At 40.9% G+C, this 21,025-nt stretch overlaps 1 protein-coding gene across 1 annotated transcript in view; it reads left to right on the plus strand.

The window, feature by feature from the left end:
• The window catches only part of NUP210L (nucleoporin 210 like), a 307,190-nt gene that overhangs the window by 224,764 nt on the left and 61,401 nt on the right, over positions 1-21,025 (plus strand). Inside the window, exon 32 of the mRNA XM_086945518.1 lies at positions 20,795-21,015. Within this exon, the coding sequence (XP_086801644.1) occupies positions 20,795-21,015 (221 nt within the window). The remainder of the gene's footprint in view (positions 1-20,794; positions 21,016-21,025) is intronic.

Genomic DNA, 21,025 nt, shown 5'->3' on the forward strand with positions numbered 1-21,025 from the left:
TTGAAAACCGTAATCGTAGGAACAATCTATGCGTTTATGGTATTCCGGAAAATGTGGAAGGTCCAGACGTGGTGCTTTCATACGGAAATTTCTACAAGAACTTTTGGACCTTCAACCTGCGTCTCATCCCCTCAACATTCAGAGAGCCCAATGTCTAGGCCGTTTGAACTCCAATGCTACCAAGCCTCGTGGCATCATTATGCTGTTTCTTGAGTTCTCAGAGTTGATGTCTGTCTTGAAGGCTGCTAGGCTCAAAAGACGTCTTCAATGGTCTGGTCACAACATCTTTATTTCCCAGGATTTTTCGACAGCCACGAATGCCAGACGCAAGGAATTTTTGAATCTTCGTCCCCTAATGAGACAGTTGAATATTCAATATGGTATCCTTCATCCTTGTTTCTGCAAGATCACGCATAATGGCCGTACACGCTCATTTGATGATCCATAAAAGCTCCACACGTATTTGCAAAGTGTCTCCCCTTCCAATATGGACACTGCTAATTAATGGCTCTTATCCTTCTTGTTCTTCATTGTAGCTCTCCTTGGCTTCACATTCGTTTCTTTTCACTTTTGTCTTATACTTAATGTTTCTCTTCTTAAGGCTCTGTTTTTTCTATCTTCTGTTGTGAATATGTCCTTTCCGTTGGCAGCTTGTGGGGGTGTATCCCCTATCTGGCGTTTCTCCGTCCCTGTCGACTTGGTTGTTCTGCTCTTCTCAGATTAGGCTCTTCTGCATTGATCTGTTTGCTTTTCTCTTTTCTCTCCTCTCCTGTATCTTCTCTTCCTTTCCTATCTCTTGCTCTCTCCCTTTCTGTGTATATTGTTTGTTATCCCTCTATTCCTGGCACTCTCTTCTTGAGCAGTCTCTCTTTCTTCAGTTGTATTCTTTGTTGTTATTTGTTCCGATTCTAGGCGCAGTATTCTTTAGTAATATAAATATGTTGGGTGTCTCACCCTTATGTGATTTGTTTGTTTGCTGTATCACTTTTTGTAGTTATCACCTTGAAGTATGTCTTCTTCATGTGTCGTCCATCCTCCCTTCCTCCCACCATGTGTAACTTTGTCTCGTGGCATGTAAGAGGTCTTGGTCATCTCGTCAAGCGTCAGAAGGTACTGTCTCATTTATCGAAACTTAATTCACAAGTTGTTTTTCTCCAAGAAACGCATTGTTCTGATGTTGAATCTATTAAGTTAAAAAGGCATTGGGTGGGCCAAGTTGTGTTTTCTCCTGCTGTTAATAAAAGAGGGGGGTTGCTATTTTATTTCATAAAGCTTTAAATGTTCAAATTGTTTCCTCTCAGAATGATAATGAAGGACGTTGGGCATTGGCTAAGGTTGTCATCCAGAATAAGACTTTGGTCCTGCTTAACATTTACGGCCTTGTACGACCTGACCCCAAATTCTGGAAAGATATTAAAATCCTTATTTCCTCCATTGACTGTCCAGATATTGTAATTACTGGTGATTTTAACCAATGGTTAGACCCTTTCCCAGACAGACTCTCCTCTAGTAAATTTCAACCTGACAAAACTCATAAGAATTTCCAATCTTCCATTGCTGCTCGTCCTTTTTATGATTCATGGAAATTGTGTAATCCTGACTTGTTAGAATATAGTTTTTTCTCTAATGTACACCATACCCGCTCAAGAATTGATTACATTATGGTTAGTAAATCCTTACTTCCATCTATTCAAAAATCGATAATTGGCTCCATATTTATATCTGACCATGCTCCTGTTTATACCACCCTCGACCTCTCCCTCACTTCCTTTAAATTTAATAGTTGGAAATGTAATGCATTTCTCTTGTCTGATACTGTTTTTATGAAAGAAGTTGAAAGGTTTTTTGATGAATTTTTCCTATTTAATAACCCATCTGACACCTCTATCTCTAATAATTGGGATGCTTTTAAGGCTGCCCTCAGAGCCTTTACTATCTCTTATGTCGCTAAGAAAAAGAAACTCAATAGAAAGAAATATGAAGAACAACTTCAGAAAATTAAAACACTTGAACATATTTATTTCTCCTCTAAATCCACCTCTGCCCTTCAGGACTTAATCCTAGCTAAAACGGACCTCAATAAAATTATGACTAATGAAGCCTGTAATACCCTTCTTAAAATTAAATCCAAATTTCATGGTGGTCAGAATAAGGCGGGGAAGATGCTGGGAAATTATTTAAAAATCAAATCAGAACCCAAAAATGTGGGTCCTATTTTTAACGAATCTATAAATAAATTAGTCTCGTCTGACGAGGATATTGCAGAAGTGTTTCAAAATTATTATCAATGCTTGTACACTGACGACACACACCCCACGTATGTAAACCTGTCCTCCTTTTTTAAGGCCTCCCCACTCCTCCGTCCCTTACAAATTAATTAGCCCTACTGGAGAAGGACAATACCCTACAGAAAGTCACTCAGACCATTAATTCCCTTAAAAAAGCAAAAGCACCTGGTCCTGATGGCCTACCTATTGAATTTTACTCCGCTTTTCATAATTTTTTTGCACCAAAACTCCTACAACTTTTTAATTCCTTCATTACAGCTGCTAAAGCTTCTGGATACTTTCTGGATGCGTTAATTATCATAATCCTTAAACCTGATAAAGACCATTCGCAATGTAAAAATTATCGCCCCATATCATTGATTAATTATGACTGCAAAATTTTCGCTAAAATTCTGGCTTCACGTCTTAATTCTATCATTCCCCGTCTCATTAAAACGGACCAAGTGGGGTTTGTGAAAGGTAGACTTGCTGCTGATAATGCTCATATGTTTTCTAATTGTGGTATCCTTCTCTATGATTGCATCTGCATCTTACCCTTAGTAGAATGTTATTCATAGAATCAGATGATGTAGTGATGTTATGATTCTAATCTGGTCAGGACTGTGTCAGTTGCTGCCTGCCTGTCTCTGCTGTGGATGAGATCCTTTCTTCCTCTGATAAGAATAAAGAAACCTTTTATTCAACCTTCAATTGAGAAGTACTTCTTCACACTAATGTTATTGCTCATTGTAAAAATCTTAAGGTCCCAATGGCAGCTTTGTCCTTAAACGAGGAAAAAGCTTTTGACCGTATAAATTGGCAGTTTATGTTTCGTACCCTCCAATGGTTTGGTTTTGGTCCATCTTTTATCTCCTTGGTTAAACTCCTTTATTCTTCTCCACGGGCCAGTATTTTTGTTAATATTCAATTTTCCAGGTCTTTCTCTTTGTCTAGAGGCACACGACAAGGTTGTCCTCTTTCCCCTTTATTATTTATTTTATTTCTTGAACCCTTTCTTGAACGGATTTGTTCCAATTCTAAGATTGCTGGTTTCAAACTTTCCTCTACTGAAACTAAATTTTCTGCGTATGCGGATGATGTTTCGGTTTATATTGCTGACCCCACTACCTCCCTTCCATATTTTCTGGATGAGGTTAGGTTGTATTCCTCTGTTTCGGGATATAAACTTAATTTATCCAAAACCGAAGTTTTGCCTCTGAATCCGGTTTGCTACCAATATATGTTTAATAATACTGAATTTGCATGGTGTCCTTCCAAATATAAATACCTTGGTATATGGTTCTCAACTTCATTAGCAGATACACTTAAATTTACTTTCGACTCCCTTTTTAAGAAAATTCAAGCCCTCCTCCAAATCTGGTCCCCATTATTCTTATCCTGGTGGGGCAGATTAGATACGATTAAAATGATGATTACTCCACATGTCCTTTATACGGTTTCCATGCTCCCTTTCAAAATCCCTATTTCATATTTTTCACGCATTAATTCCATTTGTACCAAGTTTTTGTGGAATGACAAGCACCCTCGCATTGCCCTTCACAAATTATCTCATCCTAAAAATGAAGGTGGAGTCCGGTTTTCCAACTTTAAAATGTACCATTCTGCCTTCTTGATTAAACAGTCCTTTTCATTAGCCAATGATTTTTCTGATAATCCTGTGCCTAGTTGGGTTCTTCTAGAACTCTCACTTCTAAAAGATTTTTCATTTCAACATGCTGTGTTTATGTCAAACTGCTCTTTTCTGGCCAAATACCCTGTTTTAAAATACTCCCTAACACTGCTTCATGATATTTTCTCTTCCGACCTTTCTCCCCTTCAGTGTTTTTTATCTTCTGTTGTGTGGTATAACAAGTTTCTTAAGTACAAAGGCAAATTGTTCTACTTCAAAATTGGAAAGAAAAGGATATTTTATTTGTCCATCAGTTTTTCGCTGATAACGTCATCATTCCTTTCCACGTGCTGCAAAATCTATACCATTTGCCTTCAAAGTTACTTCCTGAATACGTCATCATCACATCAGCCATTAAAACACATTAATCCTCTCTTTCACTACCTGATGTTTTTCCCCCTTACACTCCAACTACACCACTTTACCCCTTATTTACAATTCAACAACCTAAGGCTGCTTTTGTTTATACAATATTAGTATCAAGGGTTAAGGATCGCCCTAAATCACATATAGAGACTGCTTGGGAAGCTGATCTTGCTGTTTCCCTGCCTATCCAGTTGTGGGATCGTTTATGGTCCAAATTGTTCAAAGTATCTATTGCTGCTCGCATTACTCAATCCCTGTTTTTCATATATCATAGAGTGTCATTACTCCTGTTAGTATTACCAAGTTCCCTCAGACATCCTCCCCACTGTGTTGGTCCTGTTCTAAAGAAATAGGTACGCTTAAGCATCAGTTATACAAATGTTCTTCTGTTTTATCCTTTTGGAAGGATGTTTGGAATATTTGCATGCCAATGTTTTGTTACTCCACCTCATTAACACTATTGAATGTTTTTTAGGTTCTCTTTCTACTGATATTGACATTGTATCTTCTTCTGCTAGATTATTGGACCTATTTATCGCTCTTGCCTTTAAAGTTATTTTAGCATGTTGGAAGGATAATTCTAAACTCTCTGTACATACATGGTGGAATTTCATTTGTGATGAACACAGAATCGCTATTGCTTCTTCCTCCTCTATCCCCCTGAAAATCAAATCTGACCTTTGGCTTCCCTTTACTACTTATCTTTCTTCCCAATCTCCTAGTTGATTGACTCACTCCTATTCCCACAGGTTCAACCTATGTTCCCCCTTTCTTCTCTTCTTCTTTCTTCTTTCCCCTGCTTTTTTCTCTTTTCTATCCCCCTTGCTTTTACCTGTTCCTTTCTTCCTCATTACATTTTTATTTCAATATACTTCATATGTTTTATGATCTATGTTCCTCTGTTATTATTTCAAATTTGATATGACTTGTGTATTGTTTTCTTTTGCAAAAGTTTAATAAAAAATCTCTTAAACAGAAAATTGGTTGTAAATGAATTTCAATTAATTCATTGGTAATTAATTATGGTAATTGTGCAATTAATTTTAGGTGAGGGTTGTGGTGTTTATAGGTTTTAAGGGTGGGAAGTAATTTAATTTTAATAGAATAATTAATAATTAGATGTTAATTATTTTTTATTAATTAATTGGTGATTAATTATGGTAATTGTGTAATTAATTTTAGGTGTTTGTTATTTATAGGAGTAAAGGGTGAGAAGTAATTGGTATTTATTATTTTAGAGTTTAATTTAGGTGTGTGTTGTGGATATCATAGTGTTAAAGTGTGTGTAGTCAATTAATGTTTTTTTATGAATAATATTTTTTTTAATTGATTATTAATTAAGATAATTTTGGAAACAATTTAATTAGAAATGTTGAAGTGTTTTGTTTTTGATGTGGTGTTATAGGGTAGGGAATACAATAAATCATTTATGTATTAATTAATTTATATGTTTATAAATATTTTCTAGTTTAAAAGAATTTTATTTCATACATTTATTTATTATTTATATTATATATTATTTGTATTTTTTTAGATGTAATTAATATCATAATATTTTCAATTTCTATATATTTAATATACTTAATTTTCAATTTTTAAATATTGTTTATTTTTTTAATAATGTTTTATAATTTTTAGTGTTTTTTTAGTTTTTGTTTTAACTGTTTGAGTTTGGATAGTCATTTTTTATCTCTTCGCTTTCTAACACTTTCCATACTGTTGCACACACTAGAGTGGGAATAGTCATTTTTACCCCTCCGCTATCCAACACCTTCCTACTGTTGCACTCACTGAAGTCGGAATAGTAAATTTTACTTCTCCGCTCTCCAACACTTTCCCTGGTGTTGCATTCACTGGAGTGGGAATAAACATTTTTACCTCTCTGCTATCCAACAGTTTCTCTACTGTTCTACTCTTTGGAGTGGGAATAGTAATTTTTCTCCTCCGCCATCCAACACTTTCCCTACTATTACTCTCACTGAAGTGGGAATAGTAATTTTTAGCCCTCGGCTATCCAACATTTTCCCTACTGTTGCTCTGTTTGGAGTGGGAATAATAATTTATTCCCCTCCACTATCCAACACTTTCCCTACTGTTGCTCTCACTGGAGTGGGAATAGTAATATTTACCCCTCCCCTACCCAACACTTTCCCTACCGTTGCACTCTTTGAAGTGGGAACAGTCATTTTTACTCCTCCGCTATCCAAAACTTTACCTACTGCTGCATTCTTTGGAGTGAGAATAGTAATGTTTCCCCTCCACTATCCAACACTTCCCCTACTGTTCCTCTCACTGGAGTGAGAATAGTAATCTTTACCCCTCCGCTATCCAACACTTTCCCTACCGTTGCACTCTTTGAAGTGGGAACAGTAATTTTTAGCCCTCCACTATCCAACACTTTCCCTAATGTTGCACTGTTTGGAGTGGAAATAGTAATTTATTCTCCTCCACTATCCAACACTTTCCCTACTGTTGCTCTCACTGGAGAGGAAATAGTAATCCCCCCCCGCTATCCAACACTTTCCCTACTGTTGCACTCACTGGAGTTGGAATAGTAAATGTAATTATTTTGCTATGCAACATTTTCCCCACTGTTGCACTGATTGTATTGGGAAATTTAAGTTTAAATATTTTATAATATTTTAAGGTCTTAAATTATTGTAGAATGTTATTTTTTATATTTTAAATTATTGATATATATATTTTATTTTTATATAATTTGAAAGTTTTAAAAGAAATTAAATATATTTATATATATATATATACATATATATATATAAAGTATGTGTGAGTTTATTTTTTTAATTACGTTTATTTGTTATATTATGTTGAAATGTATATTAAATGTAATTTGTTCTATTAAAATTAATATTAATATTTAACATATTTAATATATATTGTACTGTATATATATATATATATATATATATATATATATATATATATATATATATATATATATATATATATATATATATATATATATATATATATATATATTATTCGATATTTTGTACATCAATATTTTTGTACTCACCTTTGTAGGTATGGTAGTCGATATTTTTGTATTCGATATTTTTTTCCGATATTTTTAACATCAATGTTTTTGTAATCAATATTCTATCAGTGAAACCTTTGCTGCAGAGTCTATCTTGCAGCCTGGCTCTGCTTCCAACTTCCCGCAGGGAGCCAACACCATAGCCTCTGGCTGTGCGGCGCGGGTAGGTTGCCGGCAGGGCTTGGCCCGCTGTTAGGTCCTATGGACTAACCCCCACCCCCATCAAGCTGCCAACCCCACACCTAGCACAGCCATTGGCATGTTCAGCATAGGGTTGACCATCTTGCCCCAGTGACCCAATCCCCTAGGGCCATGATAAATATATTGAGGAAGGCATGCAGTTCCCTCCCGACCCTTAATTGGCCACGGGGACTCCATTCCTGGGGTAAGTTCCAATGAGCACAAAAAGCTTAAAAGTCCCTGGGAACCCTCTCTCTCAGGGCAAAATACAATTAAACAAAGGAGGAGGGTGTGCAGCCTCATCCCCACGCCTTAGTAGCCCCTGGGGACCTCATCCTCAGCGCCAAATGCAATAAAGAAGGGGAGTGTGTTGTGTGGCCCTCCTCCCCAAGCCTTCATAGGCCCAGAAACCCCATTCCCTAGGCCCAAACCAGTAAAAATGGGGAGGGAGGCTAACTTCCCCTCCTCCCTGAGTCTTCATAGGCCCTGGGACCCCATCCCTCTGGGGCCGTGTTTTTTTTTTAAGCGGAGGGGATCTGCATGGTCCCCCCCCCCCCCCAAGCCTTAATAGGCCCTGGGGACCCAATCCCCCAGGGTCAAATACAATAAAAAAGGAGAGGGGAGCTGCTTGGACCCCTCCCTCCCTAAGCTCTCATAGGCTCCAGGACGGCATCCCCCAGGCCCAAATACAATAAAAAAGGGCAGCCCCCCTCACAAGCCTTATTAGGCCCAGAGGTACCCCATCCCCATCCGTTTTTTTAAAGGGTGGGGTCCTGTGTGCCCCCGCCTTCCCAAGTCTTCACAGGCCCCGTAACCACATCCCCCAGGGTCCATTCTTTTTAAAAGGAGAGGGGGTTCGTGAGGCACCCCTTCCAGATCCTCTTTTGGCCCCAGTGACCCCATCCTCCAATGCCTGCATTATAAATTGGTTGGTGTTCTGATGCCCACCCGGGCCACCTACCAAGCACACGTCGGGGCCTCGGGGAGAGCCCATGGCCCCAGCTGGCTCCCTGCTTGGTGCGGGAGCCGGCATTGCTCTTGTCCAAAGAGAGCAGCTTTGCATGCTTCGTCCAGGCAGGAGCAATATGTGTTCTATTTCTCTGCCTGTATCAGTTTGAGCAGGCAGACAGAACACAAGTCTGCCCCCCACCGGATTGGACATAGACCTACTGTGTGCTTACTTTTGGCCGGAGATTTGAAAATGCTCCCACCAAAGGGGAATAAACACATGTCGCCCTGCCCGTCGTTCTGCGGGCAGGGAAACTACTGTGGAGTAGGCTCCCCACAACACAGCAAGTGAGCTGCCCCCCTGGTGATGGGGTTCCCGGGGCTAATAAGGCTCAGTGATGGGTGCTGCGTGGGACCCCTTCCCTTTTAATTTAAGTCACAGCCCTGGGGAACGGTGTCCCCATGGCCTTTTTACGGCTTGGTGAGGGGGGCCATGTGCCCCGCTCTCCTTTTATTTACTAATCATCCCTGGGGGGATGATGTCCCCAGTGCCTTTTTAAGGCTTAGGGAGGGAGACCGCGCAAACCCTTCCCCTTCCAATTTTAATTTGGCAGTTTTAAAATCAGAGCGGACATTTTGCCAGCAACATTTTTCTCATGTTGCTGCCAGCCAATCGGAAAATTTGCTCCCGCATGAGCGTATTGGCCCAAGGGAAAATAGCTCTTTGGGCCAAACAGAATGCTCTATTCTTGAATTGGCACTCCTGTAAGACACCGGCGAGCCTCTTGCGGCCCCAACCATTCAGATATACAAATATGTTTGTACCTTAACTTTTCAAAAACTACTGAACAGATTTTCAAAAACTACTGAACAGATTTACACCAAATCACAAAGAGTGCAATCTATGTACCATGATCTAGCTTTTTGCCAAATTCGGTGTAATTCCGTTTATCAGTTTTTGTGGTAGCGCTGTCTAAAGAAGTCTATGGAAATTACATGAGGAAATTTGCTTTTGGGACCTGTCTTTTTTCTAGGCCCCAATTGATGAATCACCCCAAAACTTTCCAGGAAGGTGTTGAACTGAATCTGTTTGTTTTGGGGAACGTTTCTTGAAGATTTGTCAAACGTCACCAAAGTTATTAGCAAACTTAAAAAACACCTTGTCTAGGGAAAAGCAATCCTAACCATAACTACCCAGTGGTGACCCCCTCTGGATAATATATTACCTCAACACATTATCCTTTCAGGCGTAGACTGCTGTATAAATCATGCAAAAAAGGAAGCAGGGCACTCTGTGTAGTTCCCAAGTTTAGGTGGTCATTATAGTTAGGTGAAAATGCCAGTTGAAACATAATGTTTTAAACTACCAAAACCACTGACATTCACCACTTCTAGTTATCTCAAGTAGCTATACCTCGTGCTAGAACACAACCGTAATTTGCAACCTCACCATGCATAGCATTGTTATCAATGATGTAATTTCAGATGAAACTAAGGATGTTATCAATGCAGTCATTGAACATGTCATGAGTGACGTAATATGTTAGCGTGCAGGCAGTGCATGGCTTTCTTGGGGGAAGCTGACATGGATAAGACATTATTGGACAGTTTTGTAGAGATTCGTCAGACGGCGCCAAAGTTAGTAGCAAACAAAAAAATTAATTTCCTATGGAAATGTGAGTCTAACTATAACTACCCAGTGAGAGCACACCATTGGTTTCAAAGTGCTATTTTATTACCTTAATAAAATTAACTAACATGTTTCAGCAAAAGCCTTTACCACTGTGTTAGTGTGCTGGTTCCCATTATCCCTTAAATAAACAAGCTCTTAAAAAGCATGGACAATATAAAGCGGCCTTGCAGAATGGAAACAATGGGCTGTTACATTTCAACCATCTTGGCATGGTTGAGGTACAACAATTCTTTCAATTCATTTACATTTTTTACTTTATCATGTGACTTTTATTGCTATCTGTACACAACGATGCAGATTATTTTTGTAAGGAGTATTAAATTATGTACAACAATTAATGTGTTAGCGATAATTAAATATTATTGCAACTGAGTGGCTGCTCGTACATTATAATCTACTTATTTGTCTCATAGAGAAATTTGCATTGCCATACAGACCCCAAGATAAGGTGTTAACCATCATAATAAAAGGTTATTCCAAATGTATGATCAAATGTATCGACCATAAAAACAAAATTGTTCCCTAAAAGAACATCACCATGATTCTTGTAATGTATGAACAATCATTGATACGAATCATCCACTTCAGTACCCACATGTGCAAACTCTATGCACCCTTGGTTGTGGCTGGAATATAATATTACACTTAAAGCTCCAATCCTCTTTTTCCTTCCCATTTACAGTACCCCCTATTTGATCTCATAGCTACTGCACATCTCTTGGCCCAAGTCACATCTAGCTCCTCATCACTATTAAGCCTATCCGAATTCTTGGTCCCGCAGATTTATCTAGGCTCAATCCAACGTAATGCTGTGATCCTGTCCCCTCCTCTTTCCTTAGGGATTATACGATCAAGGCAACTGTACCTCGGGACACACAAGCCACGCCCACTACCATCAGGCCAAGCCCCCCCTATTCAGGGTATTTAAACCGCACTGAACACTAGCGCGATCCAGAACACCTTGACCTCCTGCGGCGGAAGCTGGGAGAGACGCTTCGCATCATTTTAAAACTTTGAGTGTATTTGCTGTATGTGTTGTGATTTTAAAACAATATCTTTCTCACTCTCACCTGGGCACCACCGCGCAGCGGTTTAGAACGCTGCTGCGGGTTACTTCTTCGTGTTGCTGCCATTCCCCGGGACACACAGGCCACGCCCACTACCATCAGGCCACGCCCCTCCTCCCTACTTCCTACTTAACATGTGCATCTTCCGGACGCGCAGCGGGCGAGCGCAGCGGGCGCACCGTTTGCGCGCCAAAGGTGCGCCTAAGGCAAGCCCGTCTGCGCCCGTCCGCGACCAGACCGCGGCCGGGGCCAGGCATGCTGTCGGTAAGGAAGCATATAAGGGTAGGATTGTGTGGTCACGGGAAATCCTGTGGTCTTTCAACACCATGGCTGTTGACTGTACTCATAGGACTGACCTTGGGACTGCTGCCCTCCCTCAGGTTTGTGGGGCTTGTGGGCTATCATTGGGAGCGATAGACGGCTTGAGGGTTGAAGGGTTTTCTAAACCCAAGCCTCCATTTAGCAGAGGTCTCAGAGCTGGCCTCCTGAATTGTAGATCTTTAGTCAAGCATGCAGAGGATATCTGGTTGCTACTGGAAGGACATCAGTGGGATGCGCTGTTTTTAACAGAAACTTGGCTCAATGAGGACAATATGACCGCCATCGCGCTGGCCGTACCTGCTGGGTTTAAAATTTGTTTCTCCAACCGGACAGGCGCAAAAAGAGGAGGGGGTGTGGCTATCATATTTAAAGAGCAGCTTACACTTGCCTCGTCCGCCCCTATTCCGATTCAGGGACTGGAGGGGTTACACTTTTGTTTTCAAGTGGGACCCCACCTATCCTTAGCTGGACTAGTCATATATCACCCTCCGGGAGGGGAGGATCCCAATCTGACTACTCTGATAGATACTATCGTTCAGAGCTCCCTCCGTTATCCTCAATTTCTCGTTGTTGGGGATTTTAATATCCATATGGTTAGGGAGGATTGTGTCCCTGCAGAAACATTGAGGTCCTCATTAAATGCAGCCAATCTAAGACTCATCAACGAGGGCCCTACGCATAGAGTGAGCCATACGCTTGATTTAATATTCTCCAATATTAACAATGTGGCGGCAGAGATGCCACTACCATTAATATGGTCAGATCACTCATTGATTCCATTCCAACTAAATATAGTGGCTGATCGACCTATGACAAACAAGTGCTCCTATATGAAGAGACAATGGAAGAAGCTAGTCCCTGATATTATGGGTCTAGCTTTGGCCCAGAACATACCTAAACTCACCTCAAATGCCAACATAGATGCACAGTCACTTAATGACTGGGTCGGGAATATGGTGTCATCCATTGCTCCGGCAACACGCGCAATATCTAAGCGGGACTCCCCTTCCGCTCCCTGGTTCTCTCAGGATCTCAGAATACAGAAGGCAGGCTGCAAGAGGTTGGAGAGGCTTTGGAGGATAAATTACGGACCCCTAGAAAAAGTCCGTTACAAGGAAGCATCCAATAATTTGCACAAAGCCATTAGAAAGGCAAAAAAACACTTCTATGCAGAATCAATTCAGCAGGCAGAACGTTTGAGCAAAGAAACCTTTAAAGTGGTACAGTTGTTTTTTCAACCTAGGTGTATCGAGAGGGAGGTTCCCCCGTCGACCACGCTATGCAACAGTAGCTTCGACTTTTTTGACTCTAAAATTAAACAAGTCTATGAATCCTTTGGGCCAGAGAAGATAACGGTAAAAACGGATCAGGTTGTCAAGGGGGTGGATGGTGATACTCTGACACTTTTTCAGCCGATAACTCTGAATGTGGTTATGCAAGAGCTTAGGCGCTGTAAGTCAGGTTCACCGGACGACCCCTGTCCGCCTAAACTTTGGAGTACCATAGCTGATTTTGTAGCCCCTACAATACAGCAAATATGGAATATGTCCATCTCCTCGGGAGTGTTCCCGGACATATGGAAACACGCTACTCTCCTCCTGTTAAAGAAAACCTAATGGAGACCCCAAGGACCTTAGCAACCTTCAGCCGATCTCTCTGTTGGCAGCACCAGGCAAAATGCTTGAGAAAGTAATTCAGCGCCAACTGAATAAATTCACTGAAGATAATAAAATACTTCATGAGACGCAATCAGGTTTTAGACCCGGCTTCAGTGCGGAGACAGCACTAATTGAGGTGGCGGAGTCAATGAGGTGGTCGATGGATTCAGGAGACTCGGCGATGCTGGTGCTCCTGGATCTATCGGCCGCTTTCGATACGGTTGACCACGTCAGACTGTTGTCGCGACTGGCTGAGATTGGCATCCGGGACCAGGCTCTGGGCTGGTTACAGTCGTATCTGACTCAGAGAACACAGAAGGTGGCGCTGGGGACCGTTTCTTCAACACCTAAGGCCCTCAGCTGTGGCATCCCTCAGGGATCGGCACTCAGCCCATTATTGTTCAATATTTACCTGACCCCACTATTCATGCTGATTGCCAACTGGGGGGTCAAGGCAATCTCATACGCCGACGACACCCAACTGGTGTTTCCATATTCTGAAGTATCGGAGGCATCCTTTTCAAGCTTCAAGGGCTGTGTCCAAGATGTGGCATGTTGGATGAACACAAATAAATTAAAACTTAACGCTAATAAGACGGAAGTGATCTTTATTGGCAAAGGCACCCTTCCTCCCTCTGATCTTTGGTGGCCGGCGGAGATGGGACAGGCCCCCTTGCCTAGCCATACGGCAACAAATCTGGGGGTGCGTTGGGATGACAGTTTGTCCTTTGCCTCGCACATTCAGCAAGTAGTTGGCTGCTGTCGCTGTAAGCTGAGAAATCTCCGGAAGATTCTGCGGCTTTTGCCAGAAAGTTGCCGAAAAACTGTAATCCATGCCACAGTGACATCTAGGCTGGATTACGTCAACGGTCTGTATCTGGGCTTACCAAAGTACCTTACTTATACAGCGGCTGCAACTGGTTCAAAATGCGTCTGCGAGGCTACTAATGCGGATTCCTTTTAAGCATACGGTCTCTCTGCACCTTCATTACTTCATTGGCTACCAGTAGCTAGCAGAATCAAATTTAAAGCACTTACGCTGGCCTTCAGATCCCTGTATGGTACCTGCCCAAATTATTTGAAAACACGGTTGCCTAGATATACTCAGGCACGGTCTCTTCGATCTAATGGCCGAGTTCTGCTTGCAGTTCCTCGTGTAAAAAGGGCTCGGCTGGGAGGTCGTACCTTTTCGGCCAATGTGGCGGCACTTTGGAACACCCTGCCTCCAGCTCTTCAGCAGGCCCCATCCGAGCTATGCTTCAAGCGGTTGGTTAAAACCTGGCTTTTCACTCAACCACGCTAGGCTTAAATACCTCCCAGTCCTCACGGTCAAAACCTGTTCTTCAGCGCCGGGACACCTCCTTGCGAGGTAGCTGTTGCGCTTTATAAAATTCTGTATTATTGTTATTATTATTATTACCTTGGGTAAGATACATGTCCTTTTGTTATGGCCCGCATGTGTTCCAGAATTTTCTTATTGGCTGCATGTATTTTACTTTGAATATATTGCTTTATGCAAGGACATGCAAGGACATACAAGACAGTATACTGTATAGGCTGAGTTTCAATTTAAGATTTTTTTGATCTTAGATTGTTTGACCCTTCCTGGTATATTGTACTCAATTACTTTACTGCTATGTTTGCATGTCTAGCACCTCTTGTATAGGTTAAAACATCTATGTGTCATGGTCAGTTGGGTAGATACTGCGATGGAGAAATGGCTATGCGCTAAATTATCTCTTAGGGAAGTGATCCTTCTATCGGTGACCTGTAGGTATGTGTTCAGACTGTACCCTATGATGTTGTCTGATCTAAGTATGTACCAACTCCTTCGGGAATATGTTACATACTTGTGCTGTTTACTGAAAAAAACTGTGATAATTTTAGAATATGGTTAATTTTTGTTTGGCCCAATCTAATAACACTTCTTGCTGTAAATGTTGCTTAACCCTCTCATTGGCTGCCTCAAGGACAGAGATATGATACCCTCTCATCTTGAATCTTGTAGTAATATCGCCTTGGACTATCTCAAAGTCTTCACTAGTCCTCAATTGTATTTTGTGTAGAGTAATTCCCCATATGGGATGCTCAACTTTAAGTTTTGCAGGATGGCCACTGTCTCTGCGAAGGATGCTGATCCCTGATGTTGGTTTCCTCAACAGAGTACTTTGTATGGTGTTATTACAGATGGATAGTGTCAGATCTTCAAAATTCCCTCATGCTTGCTTATTTGGTTAGTGATATACAGATTTAGGTTATTCTGATTAAGAATGGAGATGTTCTTGTCTGCCAGTTCATACTCTCCTTTCCAGACAAATAGTTCATCAATGGAATGTACCTATAAATTCAGGTGCTTCATCCACTGGCTATGGTGATCTACCCAGGCCACCTGCATCTCCCACCAGCCTACAAACAAATCTGCATAACTGTGCGCAAATCAGGTCCCCCATGGCATTCCTATGCTTCAGTCTGTAATACTGTCCTCCAAACAAAACAATATTCTCTTTGGGACATTATTAAATTAGCTCTAAAGTCATACAATTGTATTGATAATATTTGGGCAGTGTGCTTTTTAGGAAATATTCAACTGCTCTTAATACCATCTTTATGTGTGATGCTTGTATACAAACTTGTTATATCAAGAGTTATCATAAGGAAATCGTCTTCCCATTTGATACCATCGATCTTCTGCAAAAAGTCTTTAGTATCTCTTACATGCAAACTCAAGTCCTTTACAAAAGGAAATAAGTAATCGTGTATGTAGACAGATGCATTTTCCAATAGCGTTCCCTTGGAGGAAACTATGGGTATCATGGGGGATACGTGGCATGCTTATGAACCTTTGGAATATGATGAAATGTAGGTACTTGCGGATGCTGACACTTAAAAAACATGAGCCCCTCATAATCCGACATTCCTTTATCCATTCCATTAATAGAGTACACATTATTTTTATTGTGACAGTGTACTCCGATTTTTGTATAGGTTCGTATAAACTCTTATCCACAAGTTGTCTTAAGGCTTCCTGTTAATATTATTCTCTTGTCATAAGCACAAGAAGCACATTACCCTGTTTGTTGGATTGTCTGATCACTGTTTTGGCATCCTCTTTCAAGGTCTTCAAGGCTATCGATTGTTCATTTGTCAAATTATGTTTTACCCTTTGATCACACTTGAATCTCAATTTGGTTAATTCATTTCTCATCACTTCCTGGAAATTTTCTATCATGTCCTGTGGAAGAAGTGAAATAAATTTCGATTTTAGCCTAAAATAACTGTGGCCCCCTTTAGAGAGATCACACAGTTATCCAGCAAGTATTCAGGTGCACTCACACCCATCTGATTTTCTACCCTGTATGATCATATTTTCCAAGTCCTCCTCTGTAAAAATATCTGTTGCTTTCTTGCTCTGTCTCTTGACATGCACCTTTTTTAAGTTTCAGCTTTTCTACAAATTTGAATATATCTACTATATTTTTTGGGTAAAATTGATCTTAGCATACACAAGGAGATGATGGATGGAGCACTAAAACTTTTCAGACACTCACCCCAAAATCTGGGTTGAATCCATCAGTGTTCTTTAGCTCACTTTGCCACCCCAGTTCAGACATAGCTATATGCAAATCAGTCTTGACGCTCTGCCTCATGGGAACAGTCCAGCCCGAACTGCCAAGCCATGTCTTCCCTGGACTGGAAACAAGCATCCTGGGACCAGTTCCGGACTATCAGCCCTCATCAGCCAGGCTAGCTTGAATCCAGTGGCAAAGTGAGCAAGGGACCCACGTCTGGGCATACCCTGCCAACAGAGGGAGAACAAAGCAAACACAAAGAGATGATGGACGGAGCGCTGAAACTTTTCAGACACACCCCCTGTCACAGACCTGTGTTGAATCCATCATAGTTCTTTAGCTCACTTTGCCACCCCAGTTGAGACATAGCTATATGCAAATCAGTCTTGACGCTGTGCCTCATGGGAACAGTCCAGCCCGAACTGCCAAGCCATGGTTTCCCTGGACAAGAAACAAGCATCCTGGGACCCGTTTCGGACTAACAGCCCTCGTCAGCCAGGCTAGCTTGAATCCAGTGGCAAAGTGAGCAAGGGACCCACGTCTGGGTATACCCTGCCAACTTAGGGCGAACAAAGCAAACACAAGGAGATGATTGATGGAGCGCTTAAACTTTTCAGACACACCCCCTGTCACAGATCTGGGTTGAATCTATCATTGTTCTTTAGCATTGATCTTGGACATAGGGCAGACAGTAAGTCTAAATGTAACCATAGTTTGCTCTGCTCCTGGAAGGGTGCAGTTAGTAAGATTAAATACTGTATTGTCTAATTTATTCTCTATTTCTTCCTCCTGCGTTTGCTTCTGGTTTCTCTGTGGGGTGTGCCTTCTGTTGCGCCTTGGTTCTTTTGTACTACTTCGCAGAGTTTTCCTCCTAGACTTTTGGCTTCTAATCCGTGATTTTTTAAAAATGTTTTTCTTTGCGTCTGTTTCAAGAGTCTGTGCTGGTATAAAAAAACTCTCCCCACAGTTGGATGGCTCTTGAGTGCCTATCTTTTTGCCCTCTGATATATTGGTGTCTGTCCCATCTATAAATATGAGGTTTCGCTTGACTCTTGTGCAGACAGATTTCTTGTTTTGAATATTATTTTTCTCAGTGATTCACATTTTTTGGCAATTGTCAATATCCTTCCCGAATCATAGTCTTGTTTGTCTCTTGTAAACTTTCTCAGTTTTCGCTGCTTCATTTCCTCTTCGCAACCTGTCAATCGTCTCATTTGTTCTTAACATTCCCAATGCATGTCGGACGTTAGCCCTTCGTCAGGGGACTTGGTCCTGCTATCGGCGCGGTGACTGGCATTTCGACGAGATTAACATGTATGCACAACCGGGTAAACAGCTGTGAGCTAGTTCTCTAGTTCTGCTGCGGTCAACGGTGATCAGTCCGACATGCATTGGGCGGAAGAATGATTTCTTGTTTCTAAAACATTATGAAGTAATAATGTGCAAATTGAAGAACAACATAAAATAAATTAACCTTGGATTAAACACATGGAAATGTTCATTTGAAAGAATCTCATGAAGATACTTAAGCGTGTGCACTGAAGGGACGTCACTCTCGAGGATAGTGACCCTTGACGCATTTCTCCACCACAGGCCCAGGGGGTACACTTCAGTTGCACCACCTACATTGTGAACTTAAAAAATCACACTACCACGAGCGTGCGATTTCCACACCCCACGTATTGGCTTCAGAAATGCTGAAGTCCCATTGTACTCTGCCTACATGAATGCATCAATATAACTTTGAAGAGATGTGCTTTCCCACAACTTTCTGATTTCTTTTTCATAATGTGTGTGTGTGTTTGAGTGTGTGCCTGTACTCGCATATGTTATTTTTTTGGTTTGCTAATAACTTTGGCGATGTGTGACGAATCTTCAGAAAACTTTCTACAAAAAAAGTTTCAATCAACTCAGCTCCTTCGTAGAAAGTATTGCTATGATCCGTCAAAGTGGGGTTGAAAGAAGGGGCTCACAAACCCCTTCTCCCCTTACAATTTTTTGGGGGAAAATTGAAGAGTGACACATCAAAAACTGCTGAACGGAATTACTCAAAATTTTGCAGAAAGTTGGGCCTTTACCCAGAAAGCGTGCTCCTATTGTGTGATTTGTTGTAAATTCGTTCAATGTTTTTTGAGAAATTATGGTTCAAAACAGGTGCATGTACAGATATTCAATAGTACTGTGATTCCAGGAGATCAAAAGATTAGATTTGATTGGCTGCCTCACATCAACAAAGAAGTTTGGCAGAGATTAAAGGACTCAGGAACTGATCCCCTGTGTCCTGAAAAACAATTTAAAAGAACATATAGGAGCAGGGCTGGATACCCTGACCCCCTATTGACCTAGTCTAGGCCTTGTGGTGGGGGCTCCCTAAGCCAATTGGTGGGCCCGTTGATCCTATCCCCTGATGCCTTTGTAATTTTTTTTTAAAATAGGGAAGGGGCATGCAGCTTTCCTCCCAAATCCAATTCATAGCCCCAGGGACCCCATTTATGATTTCTTTTCTTTTTTTTAAAGGGGGGATTGTGCATCCAGCCCTTCTCCCTGAGCCATTCATGGCTGGCCCTGCGGTTCCATTTTGTGGCCTGAAGAGTGTACAAAAAAAGATTCAACCTTAAAACATATCAAATATTTTCGAAAAGTAATTATTATTAATCATTATCATGTATGTATATGGAAATACACTGGGTGATATTGATATAAATGATAATGGTGATTTCTTGACAAATTTGTTAAATGTTGCTTTTTATATGTGGAAGTGCTGACTTCCTGATAAAGGCAATAGGCAGCCTTTCCATATTTCGTACTTTGGACCCTTTGACAAAGCCAGTTGATCTGCATTACTTAAAACAACATCCTTTATATTGTTACTTTACAATTAAAAACTCCTAGAAGTTCACAGAAAAAAAAAACATCTTACTTTACATTTTTTTTAAACCTAGAAATCCACTGGAAAAAAACATAGGTTTAAGTGACATTATAGTTAGGTGAAAATGTCTGTAAAAATATAACATTTTAAACTTTTTAAAAAACACAGAAATTCACTAGTTATAATTAACTGAAGTAACTATAACTCACACTGCTTTTTACGTCACATATTACATCATTCATGGCATGTTTTATGTCATCATTGATAACGTGAGTGAGAAATTTGAAATTACATCTTTGATGACACTGTGTGCTTCTTCATGCACGGGGAGCTGAGGTTGATTAGGCCCCTCTGGGAGCTTTATGTGAGGCACTGTCTCTTAGTCACCTTCAAGTACAGCTTGTTGCCATTTATTCATGAATGATAAAGTTAAGGGGGGCTGAGGGGTGTTCTGTTGTGATGAACAATTGTCCAAGAGGCCATTATGTAGCTTGATGACATCATCAGAGAAGTGGAAGCCTGACCCACAGGCTCTGCTGACTTCACCCGGAGGCTGCATGTTGATGTTAAATAGCATTGGTGAGAGAAAGGGTTTGGGGTAGGGAATACCCTTGGCGGACCAGAAGAGATCTGTTCTGAAGAAAGGACTTTGACCATTTAGTGCAGCGAAAGGATATCCTTAGGGCACAGCGAGAGTTTTAAGATTAAAAAGGTCCAAAGAAAATATTCATTCTCTGTATACAATCCCCCATGGCAACAATTGCAACAGGGCAATAATTTCTGCCTGTCAGGATGAGCAGATCACCACTGTTGATTGTGGGTTGCCAATAAGGTGTTATGTTTTTTTTTTGTTTAGTGATCTCTGCAAGAGATTCTTTCACTAGCTCATGTTTGCATGTCACTTCTAAGGGTGTATAATCCTAAAAGCATTGCCATCTAATTGGAATTAGGATTTTGGCATATCTATGCTACTCGTATCACTACCGTACATGAGATTACTGAATAGCATTGACATGTTCTGCCAGGTGTAGTGCCAACTCAATTGCTTTCATACTTCATAAGTAATCATGCTGGCAAACTGTGATTAATTTGTGTCTCTTATTCTCAGGGATGACCTTCTGCTGATTGGACCAGGCAAAAGGAATTACACATATGCTGCCCAGGCTGTGAACCGTGGTGTCACCTTGCTGGGCATCTGGGACCAGAAGCATCCAGGTCTGGCTGATTATATCCCTCTGCCCGTGGAGCATGCAATTACACCAGACTTGTTAGAACCAGTAGCAATAGGAGATGTGATATGTTTCAGCACTCCACTCGTAAATAAGGATGGTGAGTATAA

This window comes from Lissotriton vulgaris, chromosome 12 (genome assembly GCF_964263255.1).
Source record: "Lissotriton vulgaris chromosome 12, aLisVul1.2, whole genome shotgun sequence".
NCBI classification, from domain to species: Eukaryota; Metazoa; Chordata; class Amphibia; order Caudata; family Salamandridae; genus Lissotriton; species Lissotriton vulgaris.